The 23491-nt window shown below is 37.1% G+C and overlaps 1 protein-coding gene across 37 annotated transcripts in view; it reads right to left on the reverse strand.

The window, feature by feature from the left end:
• Window positions 1-23491, reverse strand: part of RBFOX1 (RNA binding fox-1 homolog 1) — a 919785-nt gene that overhangs the window by 140288 nt on the left and 756006 nt on the right. For all 37 annotated transcript variants that reach the window (XM_074885636.1, XM_074885649.1, XM_074885647.1 and 34 more), the window contains one exon: window positions 5927-6169. In XM_074885636.1, the coding sequence (XP_074741737.1) occupies window positions 5927-6169 (243 nt within the window). The remainder of the gene's footprint in view (window positions 1-5926; window positions 6170-23491) is intronic.

The raw sequence follows: 23491 nt of genomic DNA on the forward strand, positions 1-23491 counted from the left end.
AGAACTGTAGTAACATTCTACCCACCTGCAGGCTTAGACCATGCATTAAAACGCTTCACTATAAATGCTTGCTACTGTCAGTTTTCTTACCCAAATTAAAAAATGCAATAGAGAAATCAGCACCAAAAAAAAAAAAAAGAAAAGAAAAAAAAAAGAAAAATCCAAGGTTGTATATCTTTCTCTTCCCCCTAACAACTAAGTTCAACACGGTAAATATTTTTTCAGTACAGAGTATCACTAAGCCTTCTGCAACATGACTGAAGAATGCACAAACCTGGACATAATGAACACCAAGAAAAGAAATCATCAAACTTACAAAACATTAGAGTTCAAAGAATATACCAAATTTTAAGGTAAAGCAGGGCAACTATAACAGACATCTAGTATCTAATATATCAATTATTTTCACACAAAAGAGTATCAAGTTCAGTGGATGCCACAGGAGGAATTCCGGTAGTAACCAAGCTGAAATTTAGTCGTAACAGTGAAGTTATGCGAAAAACACCTCATCATCTTCAACGACCAGAGACAACCCACACCTCTGCACTACATGTCTTCTACAGGTCTCCAGCAGTGCTGCATCCCCTAATGCCATGCTGGGTATTGATTCAGAACCACCTTCGGCAGAAAAGCACTATGCACTGAATCACCAACGCTCCTCCAACTGCATTTTCCCTTGACGACTCCTATCCAAGCACAAAACTTATCAAGGCTTTTCAGCTTGTCAAACCTGGTGAATTCACAGTCCAAGGCAGAAAGACTGCACAATGACCTCAAGTTTTCTCTAATGCAAAAGTAGTATTAAGTTCAGAGCTGAATATTATTTTATATACACACACATACATAAAACACTGAGCATTATTACAAACTGAGTTTTTACCATATCATGATATTGACTTCCATTATTAGTATAACACACTTAGAATAGGAAACACTAGAGATAGAATATTTATTACCTGTTTTCTTACACATGCCCAGTTGATGCCCTTTGTATTTACATACTTACCTCCCACTGACATCCACAGAAATTGTGCATGAAAAACCACAGGCAAAAATTGAACAAGTTTTACTCCCAGAACTATGTATGTACAATGTTTGCATATATATATGTACACAGGTAAAAGGTGATTTCATATTTCACAAAATGACCAAATGTCTTACTGAAAAATACTTTAGAATATGTAACTATATAACATAACACTCAAAACCGCTCTGCAAAATCATCAGACATTACTTTTATCATAACTTTGTAACACACTTATCATTGATCCATCCTTCTTGAAAGAAGCAATTTATTATTTTTCTTAATGGCTAAAAGCATGTTTGATGCTATGCAACTCCAAAAGTCTACCAGCACTTAAATAACCCAGTACTGGATGAGTATTGATTATGCATATACTCAGATGGACTACTTCCTTGATTAAAGTTAAACAAACATATTGATCCAAAAAGATGAAAACCATATTATTCAGAGAAGACTCAAAGTAACTTTTGACAGTATTTTATTACCTACAGATGATTTTATATTATTTCAGCTAAATCATCCTGTCTTTATTTACTTCTCCTTCATCTTGTACATTTTCTCCTGTTTCATAGCATCCAAATACAAAGTTAGCAATCAAATACAATCTAAACACATCTTTTGTCCAAAACTTACCCTAACAGAATACTGTTTTACACTATTCTATCAAAATAATAACTAAAAATTTTCACTAGGAAATACACTTTTTGTAAGTACAAGAGCATTTCTAATCCTACATCTTCACTGTTAAATGAATGTCCATTAAATTATGTCTGAATTAGGTAAACATAACATGCAGAAAAGTAAAATCTTAACAACATCAGAACATTCCATACTCCTTAATTTCACTTTTCAAAGTGCTTGTTAGTCAATTTGAGCAAAAGCAAGCAAGAAAATGTTTTTTCTTAACTGAGAAGAACTTTGGAAATAAACTGAGAGAGAAGCGTAAAGCAAATGGCGTGTTTTTTGAAAGAGTAGATGCCCAAGCCAGCTGGAAGTCCACAGAAAGTCAGTGCTACAAATGACAAACGATACCCAGAGCGTTATATTCAGGTATTATGTGTGCTCTTTCAGGAAGCTCAAGGTATGAAAGGGTTCGTGCAATGTTTTGTTATAAAAAGTAGAATCCAAGAGGAAAAAAAGGATCCCCTCCTATTAAGTTGTCAACAAAATACTTTTGTTTTAATCAAAGAAAAGCATACATTCTCCTCTGATCAGATCTGTCTGCTTTCATAGCATATAGAAAACACTATATATTCTGTAAGGCTGTATTCATTAATGTCCCACACCAACTTGACGTTGGTTTCAAGCACTGTCATTTTGACTCGGTAGGTCTTCACGCCCACTTTGAAAAGCTCTGAATGACCAAAGACAACATAGGAAACCCCTGCTAGAGCCTACAGATTCTACTCATAAGGAAATCAAGTCTATAGACTTTGTATATTAACAGCACTCTCCTTTGCACAGAATTGCAAACCTATAATAAAACTGATGATTGGAATTTTGTTCAATTTGCAGCAAATGGGGATACTGACAGTGGTTCCAGCTGGGACAGGATCACACTGTGTGTTGCAGGAAAAGATTCAAGAGAAGTTGCGTGGAACCTTTTTATTTTTATCTTTATTACTTATATCTTTATTGGGGTTTAAGTTGCACTAGATCCAATGTGAGGTCTAACTTCAGTGTATGATTCTTTCAGACAAAGAGAAAGAAACTGGGACACACAGAGAAAGTCCATGTATGTGTCTAGCCTCAGTGTGGATTAAGTCCTTCATGGATGAGGTTAAGTGACTTCTGGTAGCAGTTCTACAAATTAGGTAATTGCCCTGCAGCTTATTAGCTTCATATTTCAAAATTTTTCGATCCTTTTTAGTGGTATATCCAGGTTCACATGTACATAAATATGCATGTGAATAAGAAAATTCAAAAACTGATCTTGCCTCCATGAGCTTGTCAAATCTACATTAATCACAACAGTATCCTTTTGTGGATGATTAATCAATTGATTATTCCTCTCTATATGGGAACCTACCAAATAAATGCTGCTATGTCCCCACATCAATTCCACTTTAAAGTCTTTAAGACTGGAAACCAGCTATTCAGAAAGCTAGCAGAAACTGGAAAGAAACATATTTTTTTTCCTTCAACAATAAAGAACACATGGAGTTACAGTGTTGACACAGTGCTATTGAAGCTGTATTTCATAATAAAAACTTATATTATTAAACCTACAGAGAGATGTACACAGCTGGACCCTCATAATATTACAAAGCTCATGTCAAATCTGTCTGGGATCCATCTGCATATACCTGTTTATAATGTCTCTACAGTGTATTAAGTGCGAAGATAAGACACAGCATAACAGATTTTTAGATCTAGGTACCCATAATTGAATAGTGCAAACAATATCTGACTGTAAATTTGTAATACTAACTGGTGAGTAATATGTTAAATGTCAAGGCTACTTTGAACAATGTAGAGCCGTAAAGACACACTTGCAAACTTGTATTTTCAATGCATTGTTCGCCAGGGAGGGATAGTATCCACAACTTTCAATATAACATTCCAATTTAGAAAAAATATCTTTTTAAAAAAACAAAACAAAACAAAACTTTCTCAAAAATACCCTAAAGTCAAAAGTAAGGAAATCTAATTCTTTATAAACAGCATGGGAGCTACTTCAAAAAGTTATGCACATTCCTCTGTAAGAAAGGAAACAGGAAGGCAAGAAAAGGATCCATAATAAAAAGAACAAATAACTACACTACATTCACCAGATACAAAAGGTTAGTGGAATTGAAGCGTTATCCTTCAGAGAATGGAAATTCACTCCAAGTGGAACCAGAAGGGAGAAAGTGTATGACAGGTAAAATATAAGTTGGATATTAGGAAGGCAAAAAGGAAATAAGAAGAGCAGAGAGCAAAGGATACAAAAACAAATAACAATAAAGCCTATTAGTATATCAGAAGAAGGAAACGTTCAAGGGAATCATTGGATTTGCTAGAGCTGGGATTGAATAGAGCACTCGAAGAAGATAAGGGCATTGCAGACAATCCAAATTATTTCTTTTCATCAGCCTTTGCCATGGAAAATGGAAAAACGCATACCTGACTTTTCTGATAAAGAGACTAACACTTCTTCAAACTGAAAAATCAAAAAGGGGTGAGGAAACACAATAAATTGAAAGCAATAAATGATGAGGGATGAGTTCCTGTCCCACTCACATTATCAGGTGTTTACCATTGATTTTAGCACTGACAGTCTTTTACTTCAGAACTGAATGGCAAACAGACCAAGACGTACAAAATACGAAAAGGCTGAGCTGGGCATCACAGTGGACTGTTCAGTGTGCAGCAGTGGTCAAAAAGAGCAAGCAAAATGGTCGAATATAAAAAGAATGAGATAAGGACAGTAGGAAACCCTATATTTTCAGTAAATATCCAATCTCTTCTGGACTATTCAGCTTAGGGTTCTTGTTCTAAAGAAATAAGAGTGGCATATGACAAGAGTTTGACAACAATCAAAAATTATTACGGAAAGAAATTTAAAAAGCTGGAAGGAACTAGGATGTTAACTTAGCAAAGAGATGAGTAAGAGGAGACACTGTAAAGCTGCAAAAATTACTATGGGATTTGTACTATGAGGATGCTTTTCAACTTAAACTTTCTCACACTATTAGAGCAAAGGGCCAATCAGGGCAATAAAATGTTAACCACTGAAAAATAAAAGGACTGAAACATTTTACTTTATAAACCACAAAACTGTGTAACTAATTCATAAGGATATCTCCGTGATAATAGCAAGGAATATTCCTTTGTGCTTTTGATGTTGCTTTTCTCTCCTGTTCATACCCATACAAATAAATCAGTGACACGGCGATAAACATAAATAGTCAGAATGCATGCAGCTTTCTAGGCTGGATATACGCCAGGGGAGTAAGGGGGGGTAAGATGAGGTATGGAGCACGGTTGTGGCAAGGATGAGGACAACTAGTAGAGATGTTTCAAGTGCATGCTCAAACTGCAGTGTGCTGTCTGTTCTATACTAGATCCTACGCATGTATTGCAGGTGGTTGATGGCTCAGACATTGGTCAGCTGTTGTCATGGGATATATTGGGTCCCAATCTAGAATTAAGACAGAAGCACTAAACTATCGGTGTGTGAAGTCTGTGACTAAAATTACAATGTAGGTCCATCCAAGCAGTCTCTTGCATAATTCATGACACTTCAGAACTTCATATATAAATCAAATAGAAGGAAAGTCTATCATTTCTGCTCTGTCGAGCACAGATCCACACACAACTTTGGTAATGGCTGCACAAACAAGCTCTCTAGAAAATACAGTATTACAGACATACTCTTCACAATACTCATTCACACCGTTCTGCAAGTAATTTCAGTACACTATCATTCAATTATCACTTCTATCGAGAACTACTCCTAAGTGTCAAAAATACAGAGGTCATTAAAAATAACAACATGAGTCTGGTTTGGGTTTGTGTGGGTTTTTTTGTTTGTTTGGTTTTGGTTTGTTTGTTTGTTTTTTTCACAAATGAATGCTTACAAACACTCTTTTCCAATGTTTTCCCTTATTGGACTTAGTCAAACTTTATTATATGATTCATGTGCTTGCTATTAATTATTTTGTCTGTCTAATACTGTAAAAAAGGGAACTACAGATTCTACAAAGCTCCCACACTTACTAAGAGGCTCCAAAAGTAGCAAAATTATAGTTTCCAAGTTCAACAATAAACTCTGACCGACTTTCAATCTTGAAATGGTGAGGAATTCTAACACAAATGAAGTGCAAAATTATTAAATGTAATGTAAGAATAAATGTTATCAACAAATACACATGTAACTTGAAACACACTGCTTTAGAAATAGCTGTAACCTTGACTTACTGTGGCTGTGCCGGAGACAGTTTGTGCATTTGTGTCAGCTGCACTCTGTTCAGAGTGTGTCTGAGCAGGAGGGTACATGTTTAACGTGTGCTCTGGAACAGTGGTTTGGCCTGTGTAGTCTGGAGCTGGATGAGGATGCGGGGCTGTGTATTCTGCAGGGATACCATTCTGAGGTGGAGCAAACTGGGCTGAGGCATAAGGCTGTGCCATTGTGTCAGGAGGTGCTGTAGCTTCCTGATTACCCTGTAAAATCAAAGGAAAAAGAAAAGGAAAAAGAAATGTGGCATGAGATAAAATAAGCGATGATCCTGCACATGTAACACAGAAAGTGATGATAGGATTCTGCTGAGATTGGTGGCCTGAAAAGGCCACAATCGTTGTTTCTTGAGGAGAAAATTTCTTATCTGAATGAAATCCATTTTGCTAGCCTTATTACATCTTATTATAATTGGACAAACAAATCTGCTGTTCTCTGGATAACTGTAGACTGTTCTTTAACTGGGAAAGGTCAGTGAAATCTACCTGAACTAATGCCTCAACTCAAGACAACGAAGAGGGACAAAGCTCAGTTTATTCCAAAGGCTAGAGTGCAGCTTCAAACACAGAGCTCTGATAAGGTTAGCCCGTGCTCTGTGACCCGTTCTGACTTACCACTTGCAGAACACAATATATGCAACCTACAGACAGAGCAGGATTTGGGTGCATACTGTTAACATAACCATATATTGAAAATATTTATATGAAATAATGCTCTATGAGATATTCAGAAATACTTTGAGGTGCACTATACTGAGCAACTGCATGCCACAAATGCAAAAGAAAAAAAAAAAAAGACCCAATCAAAATATTAAACACTTGAATCTAAAAATGCATCATTTCAAAATCTCAAGTTAACATAAAAGAAAAATTCTGTTATAGGCTGTCAAAAGAAACAGATTTTAGAACTTTAAAGGCTTTACATTTGAAGACAATAGTATTTCATTTCCATATTACAATAAGCCTATACAATTAAAAACAAATGCCCTCATCTCTTTATAGCTAGATCCAACTTTATAATTGCTATAATAAAGGATAGTCAAGCATGTTAATTTATCAGTTAGAGACTTCTGACTAAATGCTCTGCTCATACCAAATAGTAATAATTCTAGGGGGGGAAACGTACAGAACCATCTTTCAGAACCTATATAAAAGATGTCCAAACCATGATGGTGCTGATGACACAGCATCAGAAGCCATTAATACAGTGACTATCCCAAACTCAGATGAGCTGATTTACGAGGTAAAATTATCCTTCTAAGTATCAAGTAATGTAAAAATGAATATTTCAGTAAAACTTTAATTAGTTTTTAAAATACTCTGTCATTCTCCCACCAAAGCATGTACAGGTACCTGCACAGGACTATTGTAGGGATTTTGCTTATTTGTACTCATCAGTCCTTGATTTCCTCATTTCCAAATAGGCTGGATGAATAAAAGCACTTCGTACTTCAGGACATTTCCAGCCAATTTCAACTAATTCAGAGTTGAAAGTTCTCTGACCTGAAGTGGTCCTAAACTCAGATGTTTTTAAGAACTTGCAAAATCACAGCACAGGAATAAGCGCTGGTACATGGCAGGCTGAGAAGGGAAAATTAAATTTTCCTTTGTAAAAGGCATTCAGTGTGTCCTAAAAAATTAAAACTTTATATCAGCAAGCGAAGCCTCCTTAATTTTAATCCCATCTTTGCTACTATTTTAGTGTATGGCCTTGAGCCAGTAAGTTTATGTTGCTTCATTTCGCCATTTTTAAAATGAAAACAGTGACATTTACCTACTTCACAGGGTTAGGTCAGTAAGTTTCATTTGCATATATCTACAGTCACTCCAAGGTTAATGCTGCACTGAAACTTGCACTGTTTAAATTTCAGTGGAGGTTAAAAACTCTTGTAAATGTATCTTTGTATACTCACATTAAAATGGCAAGGTCCCTTTCTTATTTCTTTCACCTAATATTTTCATTATTAAAAAAAAAGAGTCCAGATGAAGTAAAAACCAGCAATGACTGGATTATACCAGAGACATTGATTAAGTGTTAAAGAAGTATTTTTAAAACTTGTGGGGGATGCAGGTGACCTTAAATTTTTTAATCAACTGTTTCAGGAAGGACTTCAGCAAGTGGTAAGAATGAACAACAGCAAATCGAACTTCTGCCTGTATAAGCATTTTCACTGGGCCGGCTTTGAAACACAGTAGCTGGTTACTGCTGCTCCTTAAACTATTCCTTGATGTCAGATGCTAAACATGGCATTAGAGTCAGCAGCTGTTAAAAAAGAACAGTAATGGCAACAAAGGGACCAAGGGCTAATGTCCAGGTGCATTTGATCTAAAGGTTTTTATACTACCTCAGGTCCTAAACCAGATGTTGCTGAGACCCCCACTGCTTCTCATTAACATTGACAGCAGTTCCATGAGACCCTAATTAATATTCAAAGCATTCACACTTAGTGCTAACTACAGCTAATATTTAATTAAGAGGGTTGAACTTTTATATTATTTTTACCAGCAACTCCAAATGATTCACTTTTTAGATTTATCATAAAATGGCAAACTGCACTGGCAATTCCAGCACCTTCACGTTGCTGAGACTCTTCTACCTCTTTCACTAGACTTGTTAAGCAGAGGTCTGGATCACTTCTTTATAACTGAGACCCCATTAATAAGTAAACAATGAAGGGTCAGGGGCTTGTTTGTTTGTCCTTTTTTCTTTTTTTTTTTTTAATGTAACTTCTACATATTCAGGGGTTTACAGCCTTGCCGTTAAACAAACAAACAAACAAAACCCCACCATGCTTAGTATAGAAAACTGGCGTGCAAGATTATCAGTCCAGGCATTACGTTTTCATTAAATTGGGGGGGGGGGGGGGGGAACAACATTAAGAAATTATACTTGCACACTCCACTGTAGGCCATAAATTTAAAAGGATAGCGACAATAAATCTGAGCTGTTCATCTCTTAAAATCATTGTCTGGTGTAGCCTTTTCTAGCCTTTAAAATTAGTGTGAATTCGTGATTCACAATTAGTTCAATAGACACAGTATTACAATGTAGTATAAAAACAGGTATGTATAAATACGTTCTTTACTACTTACGTGGGTATCAGGCCAATAGCTTATTGTTTAGAATATGAATTTACATCAAGAACGATGTAGTGTCAACTAACACACATTTGTATAAACATGTGGTTGATGGAAACCCCAGACTACACAACAGTCAGATACATTTGAATAGATTTTAAAGAACCAAAAATTATTTAAACACCTAAAATATCCCTTTATTGTGCTCTTTAAAATACAGTGAACTAAAATGAATAAAGGAAATAATAGATGTAATGCATTAAATTGAAAATATGAAATGGAAATATTGATCCTAAATTAGCCTATGAACTCAGGTATTAGAGTAATCTCAAAACTGTGGATGACAGTACACAGACATCGCTTAATACAATCTAGGCATGAGAAGCTAAACAGAAGTTGCCCCTTCAGACTCAGTTCCAAGTATCTTTAAGATTAAATGACCCCTTAATGCTCACGTTGTGCATGGTTTTTAATAAAGTGGTTGTTGGCAACAGAAAGAAGAACAAAGGATGGCAGACAGTCAGGCTCTGCTAAATGTTCTGGCCTGAGTTTTAATGAAAACCACATTTCAACTGAAAAATATGCTTTACGTGGCAGTGTATAAAATCAAATTTATTGCTTTCTGGTTAACTGTTGAACTCTAAAGAACAAAAAAAGAAAGCATTCTGATGGTGTAGGTAAGAGAAGTTGCTCCTATTCCATATATATTACTCCATTTGAAGAAAAGCTTAGAATTTAAAATGCTCCTAGGATCTCAGATCTCAACATGCCTTTTCAGCATCTTCTGCTCTGAAAGGATTCATTATTAAGAAATGCATGAAAAGTGTCAAAACATAATAAAGCAAGCTTGTTATGTTTGTACACAAAAGACAGAGCACAGAAAACATTGCTTATGCACTGTTCCTTTTTAAAAACACATTTGCAGCGTAAAAATGCATTCAGTGAAAACCTTTCTGCTTGCCTGCATTTTAAAGTCTAAGAGTTTATTTTTTCTTTCACTCTATTTTCTGTTTGGTGCATTTTGTTTCTTTGGTGAGAGATATTTCACATTTAGAGAAAGCCTCTCATACTGTAGTTAAATGAGCCAAACTGCATCATATCCTTAGGGCACAGAAACAAAGAAGAAAAATCCAACATTACTCTGTAAACCTGCTGTTTGTAAGAACGGCTCAGTTAGATATATCAAGCACAGCAGAGATACATAATCACTGCCATAGTTTGCCCTCCTTCAGACTTAAGCGACAAAACACGTACTAGAAGTCTTGCATGCAGGGGTGCAGCTTGTTACAAGAAATGCCCTGGCTTGACTAAAATCAAGAGTTTCAAGTGAAAATAAAAGTGAAAATACCTGCTGTACCATCCTGCTCCCTTTATTCTCCATAAATTTAGCAGCTGCTCTAGTCCCAGGCCATACAGCATCTGCCCAAAGCAAGCATCAATTATGGACGAGGGCGTGTGAGCAATGTAATGTGTGCATGAGTGTGGATGATAGGGGTGTTGAAGGAGGGGGAGCTAATGCAAGGCTGACCTCCCTCTCAACATCTGACTGCTCCCAAAACCTAATCCAGATGGGACGCTTTCAGTTTGCTGGGCCTCGCCCCATCAATCACAGCAGGCCACTCCTCTGTCTCCTGCTACTAGTCATAGAGTGCACCACTGAGCAGATGATTACACACAGAAGAAGAAAAAACACAGCTTGACTGCATTAATAGCTGTTTAAAAAACATTAGAAATGCTACTATGTAAGTTGCTAGAAGATGAACATTTTTGTTTTAAAATTAAAAAGGCTGTCTTCAAAGTTACGAACCCCTCTAAACTTCCAGTGCTTTGGCTTTTTGATAGCTATGATATACAGTAATGTGTGCATTTCTATGTGATTAATTTGTCCTACATGTGGTAGAGTTAATACCAATAAGATTTCTATTTTAAAATTGCTGAACTCCGCAAGTAAACCATCAATACTGAAGTAGCCTGTTTTAGATTAAATGTACTTTATCCTTCCATACAAATGAAATATTGTTTCCTTTTTTGCTTCATTTCATGACATCCCTCTTGCTTAGCAGAGGAAATATTTCAGAAACGCTTCCAAGGTTTAGTTCTGTGAGGCACTTTAAGCAACTTCACCATTAAAGGAACTTTCCCAGATGCTCTGGAGGTAGTCTTACAATGATTAAACTTGTAATTAAATGACACAATAAAGAAAAAAAAAAAAAAACATGACAAGATATAGACAGTCCCCAAAAATACAGGGGTATTGCCACTCTGTTGTGGACTGCCTACAGACGCAAGAATTCAGAAACAGGGCAGACATATAACATGGGAATTTTTCTTACAAATGTTCAGATTCTAAGGGGTGGGCAGAACAGCAGATCAACAGCTATTCATTCATCATTAAACTTATATTCCAACTTAAATATATTGGATTTCTTTAAAGTGGCAGTGTAATTCTTCTCGATTTGTTGCTGGCACTCCCCAATTAATGATAATAAGAGTATCCACTTCCAAGTTTTTGAGAAGGAATCAGACATCCAACCACACTGGACTGATAATCACAACTGACTGACTCTGCAAGCTTTCTCTGTTGTAGCTTAATTATCTGACCAGGCCACTGGACTCAGATCATTTGCTTCTGCAATCATACAAAATGAAATCTCCAGCCACCTCTCTTTTTTGGAGGTTCAGTACAGAGTCAAATTCAGATTTCATTTAAAAACCAAACTCGTTCCAAAAGAAGGGTATCCTCAAAAGTAAGAAAGATAATGTAAAATAATTTTTTTTCAGAGAGCACGGGGAAAAGAGAATACTAAGTAAGCAAAAGAGAATTCCTTTACTACCTTCGCAAGAAAGTACCATCTCTTTACTCCCATTACAGAGAGACATTTACCTTTGGTCCTCTTCACGTATTCCAGTAAAAGCCTGTGTTCTTGCTACTGCTACACACACATTTGAAAATGACATGTTCATTTTGTGTCAGTGCCTGAAGTATGAAACAGACTAACGAAACATCATAACGCCCTGCAAAGTAGGAAGGTTATATACATTTACTTACATTTAACAGAAGGCTGCAAACAACCTACCAAAAGCTAAGTCCTAGTCTGAATTCCTGCCTGCATTCAAGGCCACAAAGCATTACGGATGTATAGGTCATAGAATCATGGAATCCCAGGCTGGAAGGGACCTCAAGGATCATCTGGCCCAACACTTCTTGGTGAAAGCACAGTCTAGACAAGATGGCCCAGCACCCTGTCCAGCCGAATCTTAAAAGTGTCCAATGTTGGGGAATCCACCACTTCCTTGGGGAGATCATTCCATTGGCTGATTGTTCTCATTGTGAAAAAGTTTCCTCTTCTGTCCAATCAGAATCTCCCCAGGAGTCACCTGTACCCATTACCTTTCGTCTTTTCCATGTGACTCCTTGTAAAAAGGGAGTCTCCATCTTCTTTGTAGCCACCCTTTCAATACTGGAACATGGTGATGAGGTCTCCCCTAAGCCGCCTCTTCTCAAGGCTGAACAGACCCAGTTCTCTCAGCCTTTCCTCACACGGCTTCCCAGTCCCTTGATCATCTTTGTGGCCCTCCTCTGGACCCTCTCCAGCCTGGCCACAGCTTTTCTGTACAGCGGGAACCAAAACTGAACACAGTGTTCCAGGTGTGGCCTGACAACTGCAGAGTCAAGTGGGATAATGACTTCTTTATCTCTTCTGGCGATGCCCTTGTTGAGGCAACCCAGCACCCCGTTGGCTTTCTTTGCCGCTGCAGCACCCTGTTCACTCATGTTGAGCCTGTTGTCCAGCGGGACACCCAGGTCCCTTTCCGCAGAGCTGCTCCCCAGCCAGGTAGATCCCAGCCTGTACTGCACTCCTGGATGATGTTTTCCCAGGTGCAAGACCTTACAGTTGCCCTTGTTGGAACTTCATAAGGTTCTTGTCAGCCCACTCTTCCAGCCCAGCCAGGTCTTCCTGCAGGGTGGCTCTTCCTTTGGAGGTGTCCGCTTCCCCACCCAGTTTGGTATCGTCAGCAAACTTCATCAGGGTACACTTGATCCCATCACCCAGATCACTTAGGAAGATATTAAACAGCACTGGGCCCAATATCAATCCCTGGGGGACTCCACTTGTGACAGGTTGCCAGTTTGAAAAGAAGCTACATCCCACCACCCTCTGGTTGCAGCCTGGCAGACAGTTCCTCACCCACCGCACAGACCATTTGTCTAGACAGTAATGCACCGGTTTGATACATACGAAGAAGGCATTCCCTTTGACACCTTCATTCTTTCCAACTGTCACTGCTGAAACTTTCTACTACGTTTATGATGGTGTGATTTATTACACTACACAACAATTCTTTCTCCTGCTATTTCCAATCACCCAAACGGACATGACTCTGTCACACTGACTTGTTTTGCTTCAACATTACCAAGACTTTTCCTTGAGTTTCCTGCCTGTCCCTCACTTTCTCCAACTCTGACTCTTAGATATTTTACACAAGTCTTTTCAAATGCAGCTCAACCTTCTATTCCATCAACCAACACTTTCTTTTTTTAAATACATGGAAAGATTTTTAAATCACATTTTGAAAACACAAGTAGCCAAAATTGCCTGAAGATACATATAGCAAGAGAATCCGGAGCGTTCAGGTGTATCTACAATTCATTTTCACAATGAGAATTGATTCTTAAAACATTTCAAAAGAAAGGTATAAAATGAGCTTGTCCTTTCCCATGAGGCAGTATAGGAAAGTACACCTAATCCTATTTTACACCTTAACTGGAGCATACTGAAGAAGATGATGCAGCATCCTTACACTCAAATAGAAGAATAAAAAAAAAAAAAAGAGAGAAAAAAGGATTGGATTGTCAATATACAAGGCACATAAAAAGCTTCCTGGAGTGCTGGCCTTTAAAGAGAGTAGCAGTCAACATTTAGAAATCTGTCAGTCAGCTATGAGTTCCATCAAGAACCAGGTCCAAAACTGTTGAACATCTTCATAAAAGACTTCTATGAAGTGTCAAAGTGCAAGCTCACACATGACAGCAAATAGAGGGAGCAGTTTTAGGGGTTTTGATAAGCTAGAGGAATGGGCTGATAAGAACCTGATAAGAGTCCGGCTTCCAGGACAGAATCACCCCATGTACCCCATGGTACAGGCTGTGGACTGACTGGCAAGGGAGCAGCTCTGTCCTGTTGAACAGTAAGTTAGGTACGAATCAGCAGTCTGCCTTTGAGGCAGTAAAGGCTGGAGCACATGACACATGAGGAAAAGCTGAGGGAGCTGGTTTAGCATAGCCTGCAGAAGAGAGGACTAACAGACAACTTAATTGCATCTTCTCCAACTTAATGGATGATTACAGAGACAGAACCAGACCTTTCTCAGAGTAGAGTGAAAGAACAAGATGCAACAGTCAAATGTTGCAGAAAGCTAAATTCCAACTGGCTATTTAGAATAAAATAATGAATATGAGGGAAGTTAAGCACAGGAACACGCTGCTCAGAGAGGTTGTGGCATCTTGGAGACTTTCAAAACTCAACTGGACAAGCCACTGAGCAACCTGATCTGTGTAGCTACCCCTGATTTAAAAAGGATGTTGGGATTAGATGGCCTCTGAAGTTCCCTTCCAATCTAAATTATTCTATGATTCCATGGGCTTTCAACAGTAGAAGAACAGCTTCAAGATGGATTTTATACTTTTAGCCTATTTGATGACTTTCCTCATACAGGATTTACTGACAAGGAAGAGACTAGCTGCAACTTCTAGTCTGATTTCTCTCCTCAAGAAACGATATCTCAATTCTTTGAGATGGATTTGGAATGCTTTCTTAGAAAAATATATTTGCTTTTGTTTAATCAACATCCATGAAAGGGGCAATCGCTATAGTGTATACAAGACAAGAATAGTTTCACAAGCAATGCAAATTAATGTTGTGAAATACGACATGTCTTAATTTTCTGACAAATATCACCATTTTCATCATATGGAGAGGAACATTCCCTTGACAACTGTATCTCCATAGAACGGAGTATTTTTCTCTGCCTTCTGCATCACCTCTAAAACAATAACTACTACAGGCATGTAAGCTTTCTAATTTTATCTGAAATTTTTCTATAGAAATGAAATTTTATTCTATTTCATACATTAATGGATTGAAAATCACTGCCACCTCCTAAAGTTGAATTGCAGTAAAGCTAACATGTCCATTTTTTGATTTTGCAGTATCTAAGAAAGGGGTTGAAAAAGTCAGTTTTTTTTTTTTCTTTTTTACTGCAATACTGATTGAAGATATGGGATTTTTAAAGCTGGATCAGATCCCAAATCAGTTCACAAGCAATTGCGACAAGAGGAGTGAGAGGTTAATGCACTGAAGAAACAGTCACTGAGAGCTGGAGAAAGAGGACAAAGCAGCAGGCATATATTATGCTATACTGACATAAAAGATTTTGCCCTGAGAAACCGTTTCTTAATAATCTTAAATCTTCAATTTGCAAGAATAAAGGCAACATGGAACAAGTGGTAAATTATAGGCCTTTACAGGAAATAGTAAAAACATCAATCTGTTCTTATAATCTAGCTAACACAGATCTCAGAGCTACCACAGCTGATGGGCATGAGAGGAAAGAAACACGCGCTGCAACCATGTAGCCTGTATGTCTGCATAGCAAGAACTGTTGGGCCTTCTTTTATAGCTATAGGCAAGATTATTAAGATCTGCTGTGAGTAGAATTCAACATCTCAATTGCAATTTACTCCAAAAAAACTAACTGGATTTCTCAGGAGATTGGGATTAGAACAGTTGTGTTTTTTGAAAGTGCCTAAATCGGGCAATTTAATCTATCTGGGTTTAGCAATTACACAAAGTTATTGCTGATTTACAGATACTGCCTCATCCGGAGTACATTAAAGGAACTGCTTTTTCAGTTGGTTTCCTAATGGACATACCACAAAATATAGCAATGTATTTACCAGCTTTGTTAGCCATAGAAACCTACAGTCACATGCAGAGACAAGATGTTTGAAGGCCATTTCTTCTGAAGAAACCGTATCACAGTTTCATGTGTACCGAATTGGTTATTTTTCACGTACAAGCAAAAATGATTTTATATTTAAAAAAAAAAAAACTAGGCAGAATGAGTGATGTGTGTCACAAGTATTACCCACAGAGAACCAAGAAAACGAGCTGTAAGCAGCCACAGTGTTTTCACTGTTCAGCCTAGCAGACTATTGTCGGCTTCACAAAAGCACCACCGAAGTTACTGCATCAAAATGCAGCTTGTGCTAGGTATTCAGATTTGTAGTAAAACAAGGCTACAGGGACAGAGCAAACAATGTTACACAAGAAGACTGAAGGGGAGCAGCAGTTATTTGAGTACAAACTAGCATGCCACCTCCTTGAACAGAACACTTTGAATGACTTCTTTTAACCAGGGACACAATCTTTCACTGATAAGCTGTGACTTAGCCTCAGAAAAGAAAAGGGATATTCCTCTTCATAATCCCTCATGCTGAATCATTTTCTAAGGCAATACCACAAAAACCACAGTTCATCCATCGTATGTGAAACAGGTCCAAGTTTCAATATCACAAATTGGAGGATCATTATTGGACTCTAATAAATGAAATAAAAACAGGGAACATAGTCAGCTAGTAAGCGAAATGAGAACGTAATGCCGTAAATCATCTTAAGCAGAAAAGCTGACTGAAGATCATACCTCCTTAGCTATTTGCAAACATCAAAGTATACAGGGCTGCTTTATAAGCCAGTTCACTTGAACTAGCCAGATTAAGCAATAATGATTACTTTAAAACTGTCCAAAATGAACTAATGGGAGTTGGTTTGTTTTACTTTGTTTAAACTAGGTAAATTTAAGAGTTTCATTTATGCGGTAAACTCCACATTGACAACGACATGATTGAGTTTGGTAATTTGGAGGAAGACCAGGAAGATAAGCAGCAGAGTTAGACAACTGGGCATCGGGAAAAGAGACTTCAGTTTATCCAGGGAATTGTTAGGAATCCCTGAGGTTCACCCATTAGATGAAACTGTCCAAGGTAGCTGCCTGATTGATTGAGCCATGGATTAAAGAGAACTTCAGCATGTAGGAACAAACCATCCATAAAGAAGGAAGATATTTAGCAGAAGGCCCACATGGCTAAGCAGAAAGTTTCTCAGCGAAGACGGACACAAAAAGGGAGCATAAAAGCAATGGAATCAAGGCTTGGCAACAAAAGAGAAGCATAGAAGTATTGCTCAGGTACCTGAGGACAAAACCTGGAAGGTTTTTTTGTCCAGCCTAGCTGGAACTAAGACTAGTGAAGACATTAGGGCTAACAGGAAAGGATTCTACATACCAGGTGTGCTTGTTGCAAAAGGAAGTTCAAGGAAAATGTTGATGCAGGGAGGAGACAGCCTTGTGATGAAAAAGCCATCATTATATAATGGAGTACTTCGTGTCTTTTTTGTTTCAGGTACACTCTGACCCTAAATCACTGCATCCAAAACATGGACAGCATGAGTAGCAAAGAAGAGGGACAATGAACAATGGAGATGTAACAGGTTAGTGAAGCTGGATGAATTTACGTATTTGAAGCCTTAAGGCATTCAACAGAAGGTGCAGAAAGAGTAAATCACTGTGATCATGGGCCAATACCTATTAAACTATGAAAAAAATCATACTGATAGGGGAAGTCTCAGACAACTCAAAAAGTTAACATTACTCCCATCATTTAAAAAGGCAAGGAGGACAATTCAAGCAACTACTGCCCACTCAGCCTGATCTCTGGCCCTGGAAAGAACATGGAATGCATCCTTTTGGAATCCACTTCCAAGCACACGAAGGAGACTTATGTAATTTGAAATGGTCAAGATGGATTTTTTCAGGGGAAAATAGTGCTTGATCAACCTCGTTGCTTTCAAAAAACAAACCACCTGGCTACATGGACAAAGTTAAAGCACCAGATACAATCTACCTTGACCTCAATAAAGTTTTTAATGCTGTCTCTCATAGCATTCCCATTGAGAGCTGAGGAAGGAAGGGGTGGACTGTCAGATGGGTTGAAAACTGGCTGGACTGTCAGGCTCTGAGATCAACAGCTTAATGTCTGGCTCATGACCAGTACTAAGTTGAATACCTTAAGGTCAATACTGGGTCTCTCATTGTTCAACAACTTGGAGAATGACAGAGTACATCCTCGGCGAACTTGCAGATAACACAACACTACAGAGACTCAATCCAGGGACACCTTGATAAACCTGAAGACTGGGGAATCAGAACCCTTAAGTAGTTCAATATGGAAAAGTGCAAAGTTCTGCACCATGGACATCATGGAATAACAGCCTGAGGGAATGAAGTTCATTGCACATTCACCAAACTTCTTTCAGTTTTAGTCTGTATGTAATAAGGGTATTAAAACACAGAAATGTAACCTATATTAAATAGCAAGTGCCTTGTTATTTGCCCTTAGAAGCAGATTGTTCATAGACTATAAATCTCTTAAATTGCAGATGACATTGTATTATTTCTTTTTTTTTTTCCCCATATGAAAAAAACCCCAACTCATCTATGTATTGTTCATGGAGATCCCATGCAATAACATCCAAGTGTATGTGGGAATTGCATATATTCTGCATTTTACCTCCAACTTTTCAACTGGCAGAATTTTTGGTTTTAAATGTCCAACCTCAGTATTTTGAACAAATCTGGCAGAACATTTACGAATTCAGTACATCCACAAATCAGTTCCAAGAGACAAGAATTGTGATCTTCACGCCCATAAGCTTTTGATTAAAATGAAGTTACTTCAACAGAGCTGAATATAGCTTTATAGATGAGACATTCACATTTCAGCTGTTTTCTTCAAATTTTCAGAAAAAATAAAGTATCTAGAAACTAACTATTTTACCATTGCTTTCAGACAATGCCGATTTCTCCCATCTCTGTTTAATTTTAAAATTTCCATCGTTTTGTTATTTATGATGGACCATAGATCACCTGAGCTGCAATGACCAACTAACAGAGCAATGACATCTTGTTTAGTACCGGTTAAAGCAGCGTTCGTTTTCTGGCACTGAAATGAAATGATGGAACGTGATCTTTGATGTTATTTACTTCTAAAATTAAAATGACTATCAAAATATCATTGGGCACAAGGAACAGACAGATTGGCTTCCTGCCTCAGCTACACTTTGCTATGCTGGTTTATCACAGAGATCATTTGTGTACTTCAGTTAATGTTTATGTTAAGATGCTGTTAAAGCATTAACAAGTATCTGTTTACACCAACGGTTGTCATTAGCAAACTAAGATATAATACTGAAAAAAGGTAAAGCTCTTCTCATTGATGAGATAAAAATGGAGGTAAGATTTGCCTATGAAATAATGCAAAATGTATTTCTAAACGCTGCTGAATGTCACAACTGGCTGAAAATAAACAAAAATCTATTAATAGAGTACTACAATGAATCTGCAGTTATGAAGAAAATTAACAAAAGCCTTTAATTATTCCTATAGCATTGGAAAGACTTTCACTGACTATACTGATTGGTAAGTTCTACTTTGTTAAATCTCTAAAAAAGCTTCTGTTACTATGGAAGGAATGGCCCATTTGTCTTTGTATTTTAATTTCTCCATCTGTAGGATAGGGACTAAAACTGTTCTCAGATCTGCAGAACTATATTGCTTCTCCCTACGCATCTTCTTTGAAGATTTTTTTTTTTTACTAGCCCCTTCTTTACAAGACCGAAGATATACACATGGGTAGTAAATCTTGCTATAAAGCTGGCTCTGCCATATGCCATAGGTGCTTAGCCCCGGCAAGCTTAAAAAACACTGCTTTGAACAATACATTATTTTAAAATAATATAGATTGTGAGACTGGGTACAAATGATCCTTCTCAGTTTACAGTTTTAGTTTGTGCCTCTGTGTGTAAGGAAGGGAGGGCTGGTGGAAGTAAAAGTATTTCCAAAACTGAAACAGCATTGAGAAAAACTTTGATATATTTACCAGAAGCATATGACTAATTTACATCCAACAGCATTTGTGTTCATACAGTGCAGCAGCATGTATAACAGCCACAGCATCCAAACTCTAGAATTAGTGAAAATAAGCATTTACACAGTCTATTTTGGGAGACAAGAGTTATAGCCTGAAAACGGCTTTTAATCCGTGTGAACTAAACTGGCTGTCTTTTATACTGTAACACTAGATTAAACAAGATAGTGAGAAATATTGAAACAGTTCAGTATTTGCTGAGTGTGCACCTAGAGAGATGAAGAATACAGCAAATGTGTTAGCATTCCAGCTGCAAAAGAAATTCAGATTAGATATTGCTACACAGAAATTGATAGCTAGTAGGTATTCAATCAGAAAAGTGGTTTTTCTTTTAAATATTACCATCACATGGTATAGTACATCACTTGTGTCAAGTCAAATTTAATCATATCAGCATACTTAAAGGAAAAAACCTGAATACCTACTCATATACCCATGCCAAGAGGGATTATATGAGACTTTATGAAGACTTTTATTTAATATTCTGATATCTGTGTAGAACAATTTTGATATGTATTATACCCTCAAACTAATCTATTCCATTGTCTTTTTAATACACACCCAGTATGTCCAAACTCATAGTTACAGTATAATGTGTACTGTCAATTACTTATGTTCTTCTGAAGTCTGCCTATGTAAAAGGAAAGACGTTTTCCTTGAAGCAGCAATAGGTACGAGTGTTGCTAATTTTCCTGAGAGTAAAGCAACATCATCTGCTTTCTACTAGTTAAGAGCACATTTAAAAAGGAACCATAATTTATGAGCTCACTAATGCCTACTGATTTTTGTCAGACTCAGTACAATCAGGTATGTGACGGACTGTGCTTCAGAAAAGCTGTTTAAGCAATGCAACACAGAAACTTGATAGGCTTTTACTGAAATGTGCTTTTTCTACATATGCTTAACGGTTTATCTGAACAATGACGAAAAATGATCACTATATAATCCATCAGAAATAAACTTGTTTTCAGCTGCCAGAGACTAAATACAACAACAAAAATGTAGAAACATGAATTTTATTCTGGGAAAGTAACAAAAACTGTTAAGTAGCACGTGTCTAGCATGCACTTTGGCAGATTCAATCCACCTCAGAAGACATGAAGACTGTATGAATAGAATTTAGGCTCCAAAACAGGGACCTAAAAGGCAGAAGTCTACCTCTACAAATGTGTGGAGTTTATTTTGCCAAGCCTTTTAGTGAATTATTCTCTCTTTTCGTTCAGATCCTAATTTAATTTTCCCTATCTTTTAAATCTCCTTCTGCCTCCCTCAGTCTTCTTCATATCCTCCTTCTTTATTACTTCCTCTGCATTCTCTTTCTACACCCACCTGCAAAAATCTGATTCTCCCATTTAATATTTATTGCAACAATTGAGAGTAGACTAGATGCAAAATGCTATGTGATTGACATGGTAACACAGTAACTATCCGTAAGTACGAACATGAAAAGCAATGGATGACCTTCATATATACACCTTAACTTTCATGCAAAATATCTTATGTAATTGTTAACTATTCTCAGCAGAAGTCTGAGGCTACAGGACTAGTACAATATAGAGAATTTTGTTACCTGCTTTCATTTATTCTAGATAACATTGCAGCCAACTGATCCAGGATTTGGAGGATGAAAAGATATTTTGGAACTGGACACAACTATGGCACTTCCCATTTGTTGGTCTTGATGAAGTAGCAAGTATATTAACCACCTCGTATAAATAACCACAAAGGGTTCACTGCTTGTCAATTGACTTCACGTAGTAACAAAAATATTCAATGTTTAAAATGGATTCTTAAATTATACAACTATTCATATTTCTACTGCCTATAGATCCAAATAATAGTAGGGGAAAAAAAACCCCACAACCAAAAAACAACATAGCAGTGAGTTGATTTAAATTAAGAAAAGGTGAAAAAATAGATTCAAATCCTCCAATAAAGAGGTCTGCAGTGACTGGTAGCATCAATTAAGAAAGGCAATGCCCACCAAATTCAATTTTAGTGTCTCATACACACACACACACGTGTGTGTGTGTGCATGGTATCAAGCCAAATTCAATGGGGAGTTATGAAGCATAGTAAATTGATCTGAAAATGTTTGCTAATAAGGATTATAAAATAATTTTTTCGAAGTGTTATTTTAACTTAATTTTAGTAACACAGATTGAACACCAGTTAAATAACCTGAACTCAAGACCTCTCATGCACTTCAGAAGCAAACAAATTATGATATGAAATATTTCCAATTAAACTGAGCACATGACATTAATTCAAACAATATAAGCAGCACACATTGTAAGAGTCTCTGCGGCTCTACGCAGAACAGTGAAAGTGAGGTTGAAGATACCTTGAACTTAAATCCTGATTTCTGTATGTCTTGGGCTTTAACAATTTAATACATTTTGCTTCCATTTCTTACAGACATAAACCAGAAATTTAAAAGCAAAGTTTGCTACTAGAATTTGTTGGCTAGCATCTTACATTCTGTGAATACGAAAGAGAAACATCATTGCACCATTTCGCTTAAAATAATAATCCAAAATAAATATATTAGCAAGCTACTACAAACCCTGCACTGACCCACGTAGCCCAGCTAAATGGTGGTTCCCATTGCCTTAGGTGAAAAGAGGTTCTTTCAATAGAATTACACAAAGCAAAAAGGCAAATAGTTTAAAAACAGAGCATCTGACAGTCTGTGCAGAATCTCAGTGAAAGTAAGCTTTCCCTTAAGCAATGCAGCTTTCTGATGCAAACAACTCCACATTAACACTGTAACTTGCAGGTCCTCAGATTCTCTCATTTGTCTGCAAGGTTTTAAAATAATTCTGTCTTTTTTTTCAGAGAATAATCTCAGTCAAGTTTTATTTAGAAATCACCTGTCGTTCATCCGCAAATAACACTGAGTTTTGAAATACAAATTACTTGAGAATTAGAAAAGAATCATTAATACAGCCCTAACAAAAACGTTTACAACGGCATTTGCCAGGTACGTACCGTTAAATAGTCAGCTGCATGTTAACTGCAATCTAGAAAAAAACCCCACAGAGTTCAGATGAAAACTAGCTTTTACGTATGCTTTCAGGAGCACGAAAAATTATCTGCCGTTAATATAAAATATTAAATATAAAAATAATCAGAACTGGGTGAAGATATTGATAAGTTACTTTATACTTCCAGTCTACTCAATCCAGTTAACACAGTTAACTGTCATCAAAATACATTTATGAAAACCAGTAGTAGAAGAGATACCAATATTCATAAATAATTATCTTGAACTAATCTCTTTTTTTTAATGTATGAAACTCCTACTTCCCAGGAAACTTTACTGTCCAGGACCATCTCTGACAAACAGAAGTGCCTCTCTACAGAAATTGCAATGTCTTCTCAGTGATCGTGGAAGCAAAAGAGGA

The sequence above is a fragment of the Strix uralensis genome, chromosome 16 (genome assembly GCF_047716275.1).
Source record: "Strix uralensis isolate ZFMK-TIS-50842 chromosome 16, bStrUra1, whole genome shotgun sequence".
In the NCBI taxonomy this organism is placed as follows: Eukaryota; Metazoa; Chordata; class Aves; order Strigiformes; family Strigidae; genus Strix; species Strix uralensis.